Genomic DNA, 12824 nt, shown 5'->3' with positions numbered 1-12824 from the left:
GTTGCATGTGAAAAATCAGATGATAGAGGCTCTTTAACACATAGCTACTACAGCAGTAAAAATCCTTTCCTGGGACTGGCTTCATTACAGAGTCCACTGGAGTTCTGTATAAGTTGGGGAGAAGGGGAAGAGTTTGCTTCCCTGGTTTTGATTATACAGCTGACCCTTGAACAACACAGGGGTTAGAGGTGCTGACCCCCACACACAGTCGAAAATTTATAACTTTTGACTCCTATTGTTGACCAAAAGCCTTACTGATAACATTAGCAGCCAATTAACACATATTTTGCTGATAATAGTACATATATAATATGTATATATACTGTATTCTTACAATAAAGCTAGAAAAAAATGTTATTAAAATCATAAGAGAGAGAAAAACATTTACATTACTGTGCTATATCCAAAACAAAAAAAAAAAATCCGTGTTTAAGTGGACCCATGCAGTTCAAACCCATGTTGTTCAAGGGTCAACTGTAGTTTACTCTTACTTATTTTATTCCATTTCCCTCACTATATTCCAGAGCCAAGATGAGTTTTTGGGTTGTTTAAGGATTTCAGCCAATGAGACGCTATAATTGCAATGAGTGAAGGGACGGTGGGAGTGTTTGGAAGCCACAGATAATTTTAGGTGAAATTCCTATCTGAATTAGAAGGTTTTAGAAACAAATAGCAGTTTGATTTCTTTTTTCTACCTCCCAAAAGGCTACCTGAATAGCAGCCTTGCTTAAAATATAAACCAATATCATGTCTGAGGTTTAGAAAAAGTAAAACATGGTCATCTAACATTAATGAACTTGGGAGATTCACAAGGCCTTACCATTACCCATTTACAGATGAAGAAACCAGGAGGCAGAGTTTCATCTCACCAGTTTTACAGTGTTTTGGGGATGACGATTTCACTGTGGGCTTTTGAAATCCTTAGTAAATCCATGTGTTTAGAAACATATAGACATAATACAACCTATTAATATAAAGAGTTTATTATAAAAATCAAATCTTTGAACAACATGGGAATATGGTCCCTTTTCAGGTGGGGTAGCTTTATCTTCCGATATCAGGAGTCCCACTCTATATGTGTTTTTAATTACACAAAACTTAGAATTTCCAAATCTTGAATTTCACACCAAAAGGGAATTGATAGTTTATATTAATTATACCAATATTTACAGAGGCCGAACATTTTTCAGAAAGACCAAATTTTTGGGAGGATAACTGTTAAGCTTAAGTAAATTATTAAGATTGACTAATTATGACATTAGCTGTGAGATTTTTACATGATGTTTCCACATTTACTTAAGTGGGTTAAGGTAGTCAATAGGCTTATGATTACCCTCCCGTGCAACTCCAAAGCAAGCCAAGGTTACTGCTACTGCTGTGTTCACTGTTCGAGTTACTTCTTCTGGTGTCTTCCCCAGAGAGGGGTTCACTTCCATTATATCTAATCCTGAGAGTAGCCCTATAACAACAATGGAAAATAATGTAGTTTGTTAAATAGTTGACATTTTTAATTCAGTACCCTGCCTTGAAATATTATCCAGGAGTGTAAACCGCTGGTGATTGCATCATGTGATGGGCATTCTGGAAGTGTCCAATGGGGCTTGATTTTCAGATCAGATGGTATAAATATATCCTGGCCATGTGTACACTTGCTTCTTTATGCATCCCAATTTTTACCTACCTGTTTTGTAAATTTCTTCTGTAATGTAGAGACCTTCTCTGTAAGACAGACCTCCCACAACTGGTGTGCCCGTAGCTGGTGTGAAAGATGGGTCCAATCCATCAACATCAAAGCTCAGGTGAATTGGCCTTTTTTTTCTTTTAAGAGATGGGAAAGAAATTCAGTTTAAAGTTGGTGGTTTAATACATAGTACATAAATACAGTTCTTACCTTGCTTTATAAAAAGTAACAATCCAGTGAAGTTCCATAATTTTACATGAAGGCTTTATTAATAATCATTAACATCAGTAGTAAGTCCTCTTAATATTTACGTTACACACACACAAGCATCATACCTTCCTAGTAGGTAGCTGAGTGCTTCTTCCATCACCTTGCCAATTCCCAGTTTATCCACTTCAGTCATTGAAAAATATTTAATACCCAGAGTTTTCAAAATGTAGCTATGAAAGAGGAGATATTAAGATAATCCTACAGTTAATAGTCTAACTCTATGCCCTCGTTTCCCTTTAAAGAAAAGATCACTGTGGCAAGATACATAAAATATTTAAGTCCTATGAACTATATGTATATATTAATGTATTTTTAACAGCAAGTCAATTAGTATAAAAATCACCTGATTTATAGACATAAATATTTGTATGGGTATATAGATATTGATTTATATACTTGGTGCTTAAAATAATTTTTTTCTCATAGGTTTGACCAGCATGCCTAGCATGCAAAAGAGAGAAAATAAAGGTAATTCACATCAAGGAATAAACTTACTGTTCCCCAGGGTCCACATCTCTCAGGCCAATATACACAATATCTTTTGCAGATATGCAGGGAGTCACCCAGGAGAATCCTGGTACATCGGGGATCTACAATGTTTCCATTTGATTAGTATATATGAATCTTGAGCAAATCTTACATTGAAAGTTAAGGGCCTTACTGGATTGCATATATCTTATATTTAGAACATAAATTTCGAGGAAATCATTAAAACACAAAACAAAATTCAGAAGAGAATGCCTCCCTCCCCTTGTGGCGCTCTAGATGGCTTTGGCTTTACCCACCTTCACCCTGGCCCAGACCCAACCTGAATCATTTGTCAGCATCTACCTCTCTGTGCCCCATTCCACGGGGCCCTGCTTTCCCAAAACTCTGCTATAAAGAAATCAGTGGCTTTCATGACTTTTGTAGCTTCCTTCTTTATTTCTCTTCTCAGTAGGACTTAATCCCAAGGATGGCTTAGAGTGACTAGGGGAGATTTTCAAGCAGCTTCGGTTGCTCTCCAAATGCCCTAGAGCCAAGGGTGGCTATTGCCATGTGCTAACTACACACTTTGCAAGTTTATAAACCTATAACTTGGTTCAGAAAGTGTTACTTCTATGGTGAGAGCTGTGAATTGTGTAAGACTGATGAATCACAGACCTGTACCCCTGAAACAAATAATACATTATATGTTAATAAAAAAATAAAAAAAGTGTTACTTCTGAGCACTTAACAAGGGGTTTGAATGCCCAGGTATCATAAAGACCAATATTCTATAGCTATATCGGTAAAAATTGTTTTATTGATATGCTACAAAATATCAATGAATATGAACCACAATGTTAAATCTTAATCTGGAATGTAATCTCACATCTTTTTTTTTTTTTTTTTAAGATTTTATTTATTTATTTGACAGAGACACAGCGAGAGAGGGAACACAAGCAGGGGGAGCGGGAGAGGGAGAAGCAGACTCCCCGCTGAGCAGGGAGCCCAATGAGGGGCTCGATCCCAGGATGCTGGGATCGTGACCTGAGCCAAAGGCAGTCGCTTAACAACTGAGCCACCCAGGCGCCCCTGTCATCTCACATCTTGTAGAAAAGAAGTTTCTAGGGAGCAAGGAGTTAGTTCTTCCTCTTATGATGTAGATATGAACTTCTCACAGTAAAGATGTTAAATAATAAACCATTATAATCCATATTTTAAAACTCCATTTTTGAAAAAGGTCCCATGATGTGGAGGGGATGCTTGGGAAGCATGAAAGGCTGTGTGTCACGTAGGAGAAAGAGGTAGGTTATAGACCAGTTCTGGCCCTTGCCTTGCTGTGTTTGGCATGTGATCTTGAGCAAGTCAGTTAACCTCTGAACCTCTGCTAACTTGCTTATAAGGGATTATTCTCTGCCCCACATACTAAAAAGGTTATTAGCTTAAGAATAAAAAGGGAAGATATATGTAAAGTCAGTTTGCAAACTATCAAGTAAGGTAGAGGCACAGAGCCTCACTTCCTTTATGCACCAACCCTTAGCTTATTGGCTGTTGAGAAAATGCTTTGAGATTACACCAAAAATAAGATGGCACCAGGGTTCTTCCTTCCCTTCTATCTCCTCGACTTTGCTAAAGAGACAGTTCCTTTTTAATAGAATACAAACCAGCCCCTTACCTTTCCTTTTAGTTCCTTCAGAAGGAAAGACACAGGTTGTCCGTGCAAGTTCCCACTTGTGGTTGTCACTGGAGTGTTGATATCAGTGTGAGCATCCACCCAAATGACACAGAGATCTGGGTGGACCCTGGCATGGCCAGAGATGCTTCCAACCGCCATACTTTAGGGGAAAAAAGTGTGTGAACATCAGGTTTGCAATATTATTCCATCCATCATACTATTAACTCAGTGCTCTCACTTGGTTTTCCTTTAAGTCAAAATGGCTGGTATTTCTGGCAGGTTTTTAACTGGAGGTGCCAATTAAACAATTATAACAATAGAAAAGCATAGCTTATGCTTAATTACTAACAAGGTAAGTTTTCATCAGTGGGCTTACTAAAAAACTTGTGATTTTTTATTTTTTGGAAACCACCTTCTAATAAAATTGCAAATTATTGTTTTAACCAAAAATTAAATCTGTATAAGAACACTAGTCACACAGGAAATTCCTTAGCATGAGACACTATTTAATTCTCAAGATTAAATCAGGCTCGCTTCCTGTACTCTCATGTCTCTTGGTAAATACTTCATTCTCTCAAGTGAATTACTACAGAGTCCACTTTTCCTAAAATCCGATTATTTTACAATTGGGGAGCATCACTCAGAAATCCTTGCATCTAGTTCAACCAGCATTTCCTGAGTGCTCACTTGCTATTCAATGCTCAGAAGCTCTGCTTGAACTCCTGCTCTCCTGCCACACATTTAAAGACCCACTCTTATCCTGGTCCAGAACTCTCAAAGTTCAACTCAAACACTCCAAGCTCTAGAAAATGTGCCAGAATGGAAGCACTAAGTAATATCTCACATAAAATGTCAAACATTAGGATTTGCTATCTGGCACCTGTGTCCTCCCACCTGCGGATGGTCAAGTGTCATTCAGGGAATTGTGAACTTGTAGATGCTCAAAGTGAGGGGAACCTGCCTTGAAGCTTAGGTATTGATTATCCAGTTTGGTATTTGTTTCCCCTTCAGATTTCTTGTCTTGTGGCTGTTTGCCACTCTTAACATTTCCACGTACAAATTTTTCCACTTAAAAAAGAAAGTGAGCCCCAGTCTCTCAATTGCAGTTTTGTCACACAGGAGCCCTGGAAATGGTTCGGCTTTGGAGGAAAACGGAGCTGAAGTGAGCCATTGTCATGTTTGTACTTTCTGATCTGATCAGACCTCTGATAATGTACTCAGGGACCTCAAGAGTAGACATTAAAAAGGCTCATGCACAGAAAGGGACTTTGCCACATTATTTATAATCAGGAAAATTTGAAAATTACCTGAATATGTGGCAATATGGATATGTATAGTGATTTAATACCCTGATGAAAAATATGCAACAGTAAAAATTATGCTTATATATACCATGAGGTAACATAAGGAAATCTGAACTTTAGGTTAAGAACAAAGCACTGGATCACATGGTTGTTAAAATCAGGTATAAGGGAAACAGTATGGCAGGAAGGAAATATGCCCGATTTGCAATTTCACTTGAAATGTTTGTTAGGAAATACAATTACTACTATTTTATTTGTGTGTGTGTGTTTTAAAAGTTTGAAATTATTACTTTTAGAACAGGAAACATACTTTCAAATGTTGACTTAAATGAGTTGTTCCTGCTATCAGGAATCAAGTATAGTAACCCGGCCAGGAACTTCCTTGTGTTTATTCATCTAGGAATGTAAGTTTGTGATGCATATTTTACTGAAATCCATTCATGTCATATATTTTCTGCTGTAATAAAGGTAATGCAAGACTTTAAATGGAGCTAAGTCTCTATTTCCAAAAGAAATAACTGAAACAATTAAAAGAAGAAAAGGCAGATCGGTATAAAGTATTGATCAGCACTTTTCCTTTCGTATTTTCTCTCCTCTCACGGTTTCGCTTATACTCCCTTAGGCCCTTTGTGCCCGACTTCAGAGAGAGAGTCATTAGGCAGGACCTGTGGTCTCCGCCCAGCACCAGGCTGGTCCTTCCCTGCTTCTTTACTTCTGCCACCACGCCGGCCAGCTGCTCATTGGCTCTCCCCACAGACCTCGGATTCTTCACAATTTGAAAGGGAGGATCACTAGGGACATCAACAAAGGGCACGTCCCCATAATCTTTCACATCACACTCTGTAATTAAAAGCAAAAGTTTTAGGTCACTACATAAAAAAAGATTACAAAACAGTCTGTGTAGGATGATTCCAAACTTGCAAAACAGTGTACTTTTATAAGGATAAGCAAAGAAAACATCAGGAAGGACCATTCAAGTTGCAAAGCTAGAAACCGTGTCTGCTTTTGCCTGACATTGTCATCTCAGCTGCACACTGGGCTCTCGGTAAACACTTGTGCAATCAATCCAGTGAGGCTGGACATGAAAGTAGGACAGTGATCATCTTCTGGTTTGGGCTTAATAAGCGGCCTCGCTGTCTTTATCTCTGTGTGGCCCTACCTGCTTATGTGCTTTCTACATTTCTCCAATAAGCATGTGTTGTATTTGTAATAAATTGTTTTTAAAAAAATACATATTATATATTATGTACATGCCCAGAAGGAAATGCACCAGTTACACCACTATTTTCTTTCCTTTTTTTTTTTTTTAAGACTTTATTAATTTGACAGAGAGAGACACAGCAAAAGAGGGAACACAAGCAGGGGGAGCAGAAGAGGGAGAAGCAGGCTTCCCGCCGAGCAGGGAGCCCGATGCGGGGCTCAATCCCAGGACCCTGGGATCATGACCTGAGCCCAAGGCAGACACTCAACGACTGAACCACCTAGGTGCCCTAAACCAGTATTTTCTAAATTTTCTGACTGTAATTAACAGTCCTTGGTTTCAATCCAATCTGTTACCTGCTGGAGTAGTTCAGCTCCCTCCCCTGTGCTTTGTATCTGCCTCACAGTGGTATTGTCAGAATTCAGTAAGCATATGATTAGCAACGAGCTTAACACTTCAGTGAGCTCAGGAAATAAAGGCTTAATTATTATACTTTTTTAATAAGGAGATATTGCAGGTAACCCGAGGTTCCTAAGGACCTGGGTGCACTTCCTAGAAGGACTTGCATTAGGCGTCAAGGTACAGAGCTTCAGGTAAAACTGACATGAGATCAGTTCAGTGTTTGAACTAACCAGTCATTGTATATTGTATTTATTATATGTTTGTGCATATCTATGATTCAGTAACACCTTTAAGAGATTTAGCCTGATATAAAATCTGATCAAATTATGCTTGTTAACTGAGAGACTAGTCCAGTCCATTTACACAACCCTTCTGTTCTCTCTCCCCCTCCTTTTCTCAGCTTCATGACATATAATTCTTATTTACTAAAATTCATTCAGTTTAACTGTACAGATCAATAAGTTTTAGAAACATGTACAGTCTTGTAACCACCACCATAATCAAGATTTAGAACACTTCCATTACCCCCGCAAGTTCCCTCATGCCCCTTTGCAGTCATTCTCTGTGCCCACCCCAAGGCAACTGCTGATGAGCTTTCTGTTCCTATGCTTTTCCCTTTTCTAGAACTTCATGTAAAAGCAATCATACAGTAGGTAGTCTTTTGTGTCTGCTCTCTTTCACTTAGCATGCTGTCTTTGAGGTTCATCCATGTTCTTGCCCTTGTCAGTGGCCCGTTCCTTTTTGTGGTTGAGTCCGAGTCCACAGTGTGGATGTACCACCTGTCATTTATCGCTTCACCAGTTGATGGGTATTTCATTGTTTCCGTTCTTTTGGCTGTTATAAATAATGCTGCTAGAAGCATTCAAGTACAAGTCTTGGTGTGGATGTGTTTTCACTTCTCCTGGGTAAATACTTAGGAGGAGATTTGATGGGCCAGAAGGCAGATGGGTGTTTATTTAAGAAACTGCCAAACTGCTTTCCAAAGTGGCCGTATCATTAAGCATGCCCACCAGAAACGTGCGACAGTCCCAGTTGTTCTGTGTCCTCGCCAACACATCATCAGGATTTTACATGTAAAGACGACATTTGCTTTAGCCTATTTATACTTTTAAACTCTATATCATTTTCTATCTGCAGGCTCATGTATGTATATGTATAGTACATGCATACACACATTCACACTGTGCAAACACTATGTGCTGTCACCACCTTCATCATCATCATCATCATCACTGTCTTACTTCCTTTTGCAAACAGGAGTCTTCTTGCTAGCGGAGTACTTCCTACTGCCCCTTGCTTTTCCTTCGCACTTCCCCTAACTCCCCTACCACCCACCCAACCCCAGTTCTAGCCCACAGATTCTTTTATACAATAGCCTGGCTGGAAAGACAAAATATCTGAGTGAGGATATTCATCCAACAATACCTATGGAGAATTTTCTCCATACACTGCTTTTTTTTAATAGGATGTACTTCTAAAATTACCACTCATGCTGCAATTCTGTGGGATAAATGTCATTCCACATGCATTCCCTTTTAGCAGGAGCCTCTCCTTTCTTCAGAGCAGGAAGGAAATCAGGCTGGTCATCTTTCAATGGAAAAATTACCTTGTTCTTTCAGTTTCTCCAGCAGGCCAGCCTTTCTCAATGCTGCGGGGCCTTCTTCCACCCCTCCTCGTGGCTGAATGATTAAAAAATAAAATAATTCAGACATGATCAGATGCCCACAATAGAAACTCTTCATTCTTCAATCAGGTGAAGAGTAACTATCGTTTTTTGAGTTCCTCCAGAGCCAGGAATTTACCCCACCTCCTTGAATCATCCCAGCAAGGCAGACTGAATGAGTCCCATGTCAACTCTGAGGATCTAGAATCGGAAAGGTTATCTCATTTTCCTATAGACACGCAGCGAACAAATGGCAGAGCCTTAGTTCATATCCAGGTTCTTTGGATCCCAGAACCTGTGTCTCCTCTTCCCACGACAGACACCACGCTATCAACGTGGTGACATGTAGTTTGTGCAAAAGTACTCTGAGAGACAGAGATGCAAGCAACTAAAAAGAGAGGCCTTTTGTTTTTGAGTAACTCATGAGCTAATAGGGAATGTGTATATTTAACCCCAATTACAGTACTTGGGAGATTTGTTTCAGTGCCGATACAAGAGGTCCTAACAACAAAAACAGGATGCTCCGAACTCTGCCGGGGACAGAGTGTGCCAGGTAAGGCTACATGGGGTAGATGACATTTCAGCTGAGTCTTGCAACATGAGTAGGTTTCCAGGAAAAGGGATGGTGTGGTGGAGCTACTCTGCAAACCCAGAAAACAACTTGGATAAAAGCATAAGAGGGGCGCCTGGGTGGCTCAATCATTCAGCGTCTGCCTTCGGCTTAGGTCATGATCCCAGGTTCCTGGGATCCAGCCCCGCATCAGGCTCCCTGCCCGGCGGGAAGTCTGCTTCTTCCTCTCCCACTCCCCCTGCTTGTGTTCCCTCTCTAGCTGTCTCTCTCTGTCAAATACATAAATAAAATCTTAAAAAAAAAAAAAAAGCATAAGAAAAAAATCAAGTGTGGCATGAGAGTGTCCTACATGCACATCCGCACGGGGGTAAGTTGCTGAGCTCCTGGGGAGAAAACAGGCCACAGAAATTCATCACCTGGGAGCTGAATTCACAAAGACCAACCCGGTATTTCAGGTTCTGACCTGCTTCATTCAGCAGGATTGACAAGAATGCTCCACTTGCTGTTTTTATACGTCAGAGAGGCGAACACACTTCCTCCTTGCCATAAATCCTCTCCAGCTTCCTGGCAGAATAGCGGCCAAAAGAAACAGTTCTCTTCTGTAGCTCTCTGATTCTAATTTCCAACAAGGCTTGTAGACACAGGAAGTTATTTGGGGTTATCCAACGAGAAGACGTGCCAGAAGACCCGTGCGTCTGTCCCTAGGATTGGGGCCGCGGCACCAAATGAAGCAGCTATTTCTACCTAATTCCACTGACAGCTGACTTGCCCCGGCTGCCAGGCAGACCCTGGATGTCACATTCCTGCTCTGGGCGCCAAGCGCCCGCCACCCCTCTGCCCGACACGTTTTGCTCCTTTTCTCCCTTGCCTTCTGGCATGACCACCCCCACACACCTCCCTCCTGGAGCAGACGTAATTGCCCCTTCTTTAAACCTCAGTAGAGTGCCGCTTGGCTCTAATTTTGCCTTTCGTTTTGTGGTTGCTTTGTCTTTCCTCCGTTATTAGATTTCAGCCCAAGGTTCTTTCTGCTCACGGGGCTACATGTTGTAGCCTTTCATAGATGCTCAAAAACTGTCACCCTGAGAAAAACCCCTGGCCGTTTCCCTCTTCCTTTCAAGCTTTGGAACAAGTCTCATAGACCCCTTAGTTGACATCCTATTTGTGCTAATGCAGTGGTTAGATTTTCCAGAGTGATAGGTTATTTGTTTGATTCAAACTGCTTCTCACTATTGGTCTCTTCTCACTGCTTGGTTTATCTGCCCACTTTGGAAATCACTTCCTTAGCTCCACTGACTTCGAAGCTGGGCCCCCAGCCCTAACTGGCCACAAGCATCAAGTCTGCGGTGGATTGACAGGCATTAACACAAATCAGGTGCATAAGCTTCGGGATCATACAATCCTGTCTGGAATCACACAGTCAAGGCCAGTAACTTGGCAAATTGCTAAACCTCTCTGAGCCTTAGTGAACTGTACAATAAATATAATACTTCTCTCATATTTTGTCATCAGCTCCCCTCCCCCCCCCCACCGCTCAGTGCCTTGCAAGGGAGTGGAATCTTTTCTCAGACTCAACCTTCTGCCCTTAATTCTCTCCTTTGCCTATCTGTAAACTTCTGCCTCCTTTAGCTGAGGAGAGATGCTAATATGTAGGCCACCATTTTCCTCCTATGCTAGGGCTTAGGGTAGAAATATCTCTCTCTGAGCCCTTACTATCAGGAAACAATAAGCTTCCTTCTCATGGGGCCAAGTTTTAATAGGGGAAGAGCTGTAGGGGAAAAGAAAAAGAAATACTAAAAACAAAATGCATCAGGCTGTGTTTCAAAATACTATCCCTTCAATGGGCTATTATTATCATAGCATAAAATCTTCTGCTGAGGTCCGAGGGCCGGAATATATTAAGGCTGCTACCTGCTTGTCTGCCTCCCTCCCTCCCCCACTCCCGCCCAACTGCCTGTCTTCCTTCCTTCCTTCCTTCCTTCCTTCCTTCTTTCCTTCCTTCCTCCTTCTTAAATTTTTATTTTCCTTCCTCCTTTCCTTCCTTTTGGTCAGTTATTTTCATTCTGTCTTCGTTAGAACCTGTCACAAGAATAGGTGAGTATATTGTGGGTTTTGCAATTAACCCGAGCGCTAGAAGAAACACTTCTATGTCAGCAAAATGTCCCTGTGTTCCGGGAGAGAGCTTTGAAGGACTCCCAGGGGAGGCGCAGCAGTGTTTACTGACACTCCAAATGCAGTTTGGGTCTCTACCCTCTGACCTCTCCTAATCTGTTTTGCAATAAAATGCCAGAGTGCCAAGCATGAGTTCAAAACTAAGAGGAGTGATCCGCTGCCCAGATGGGCAAAGAGAACGCTGGAAAACGGAGAAGACCCTGTTTGAAACAACCACAATGACAAAATATCAACCCTCGGAGTTCCAAGTCACGCTGTCTTGTTTGCTTTTGTTTTGTTCTTTGCGTTCCCCCTTTAAGCACAGATGCATGCTGAAGTCCGAGGTCTCTAATCACACTGTTTGCCAGAATGAGTGCGCTCACCAGAAAAAAAGGCTGCAAAGTGCAAGGTTGCTGGCATGTGTTGGCAACCTGGGCATTTCATAAATGCATTAGTCCCTTCAATGTTGCCAACTTCCAGTTGGATTTTCTTCTCTTTCCTTTTTCTTTTTCCCTCCCTCAAAGAGACATGCACAAAAGATTCTACCTAGCGCATGTACCAACATTTTCACAGGATAATGAAAGCCCTGAAATAATATGAATCATTCACCAAGTTGCATAAACCAATAACATTTAGGTTATGCAGACTAAAAGAAGTCTGAAAATTGCTGCCAATCCACGAGATGCTTCTAGGCATTAAGACATGAGGAACCCAAAGTGTTTTCTCAAAATCCTCTGGCCTTGGCATATACGCTATTGAAACCCAAAGCAACGAGAACATGGGAATCTCAATGGGTAGCTATAATACAGACACAGCCCATTACCATTCAAATAAAAATATGTTCTCTTAAAGAATACCAAGAAAAATGTAGTCGATTCAAATAAAACTGGCTGCCGCTGAGATTAGGAGCCACAAGAATCAGTGAGTTTGTTACCATAATTCTCCAATGTTGCAAAATGGTTAAGAGGACTTTAAAATACATCTATCTATTTCAGGCCCGGCTGTCCCAGGGAACTGAGCTAAGCAGACATTAGCACCTTACTAATTCTAAAGTCTGAGACTTTGTCATGAATTTCAGTTATTCAAGGCCACGCTTTTTACTCACCTGGCCCTTTGAGAAAGGCGCTCCGATGATCCCTACGAATTTTGACTTGGAACTCATGTTCTGGCCCCTTCTCTCTGCTGCACTGAGTTCTCCAGCCAGGCACCGCTCTCTACAGCCGTCAGTGACTGAGGCCACATATTTGTTTCCATTTATAACTGGGCTGAATCTGTTTACCTTATTCTAATGAGGAAGGCTGGCTCCACCCACCGCACGGAGGAAGAGTCAGGCGAAGTCTCTCGAGGTCTTCAGACCCGGACTAACCACGAGTCCCTTTGGGTCTAGAGCTGTAATTAAGCGAGCGTATTCCTGTCGCCGGTTCACTCCCATGTTACAAAGCCA

The 12824-nt window shown here is 41.2% G+C and overlaps 1 protein-coding gene across 1 annotated transcript; it reads right to left on the bottom strand.

Moving 5' to 3' along the window:
- Positions 1-461: 461 nt before the first annotated feature.
- Positions 462-12542, bottom strand: ARG1 (arginase 1). The gene is made up of 8 exons (XM_045865548.2): positions 12486-12542; positions 8605-8677; positions 6061-6235; positions 4092-4251; positions 2447-2541; positions 2017-2121; positions 1682-1818; positions 462-1459 (listed from the first exon to the last, which is right to left on the bottom strand). Exons 1-8 carry the CDS (start codon positions 12540-12542, stop codon positions 1293-1295), a joined length of 969 nt encoding a protein of 322 aa, XP_045721504.1. The 3' UTR covers positions 462-1292.
- Positions 12543-12824: the final 282 nt, after the last annotated feature.

Source organism: Mirounga angustirostris, unplaced genomic scaffold (assembly GCF_029215605.1).
Source record: "Mirounga angustirostris isolate CCGP_5_RB_7025 unplaced genomic scaffold, mMirAng1.0.hap1 SCAF_8, whole genome shotgun sequence".
Taxonomy (NCBI): Eukaryota; Metazoa; Chordata; class Mammalia; order Carnivora; family Phocidae; genus Mirounga; species Mirounga angustirostris.
Note: the sequence above shows the minus strand (reverse complement) of the source record. Positions and strands in the feature narration are given on the sequence as shown.

Excerpts from the sequence above, each read along its gene's own strand:
- ARG1 (XM_045865548.2), bottom strand. The coding sequence starts at position 12,542 with ATGAGTTCCAAGTCAAAATTCGTAGGGATCATCGGAGCGCCTTTCTCA. Across the intron at positions 8,678-12,485 it reads CGCCTTTCTCAAAGGGCCAG|CCACGAGGAGGGGTGGAAGA; the intron begins GTGAGTAAAAAG and ends TTAATCATTCAG. Across the intron at positions 4,252-6,060 it reads GTGCTGGGCGGAGACCACAG|TATGGCGGTTGGAAGCATCT; the intron begins GTCCTGCCTAAT and ends TTTCCCCTAAAG.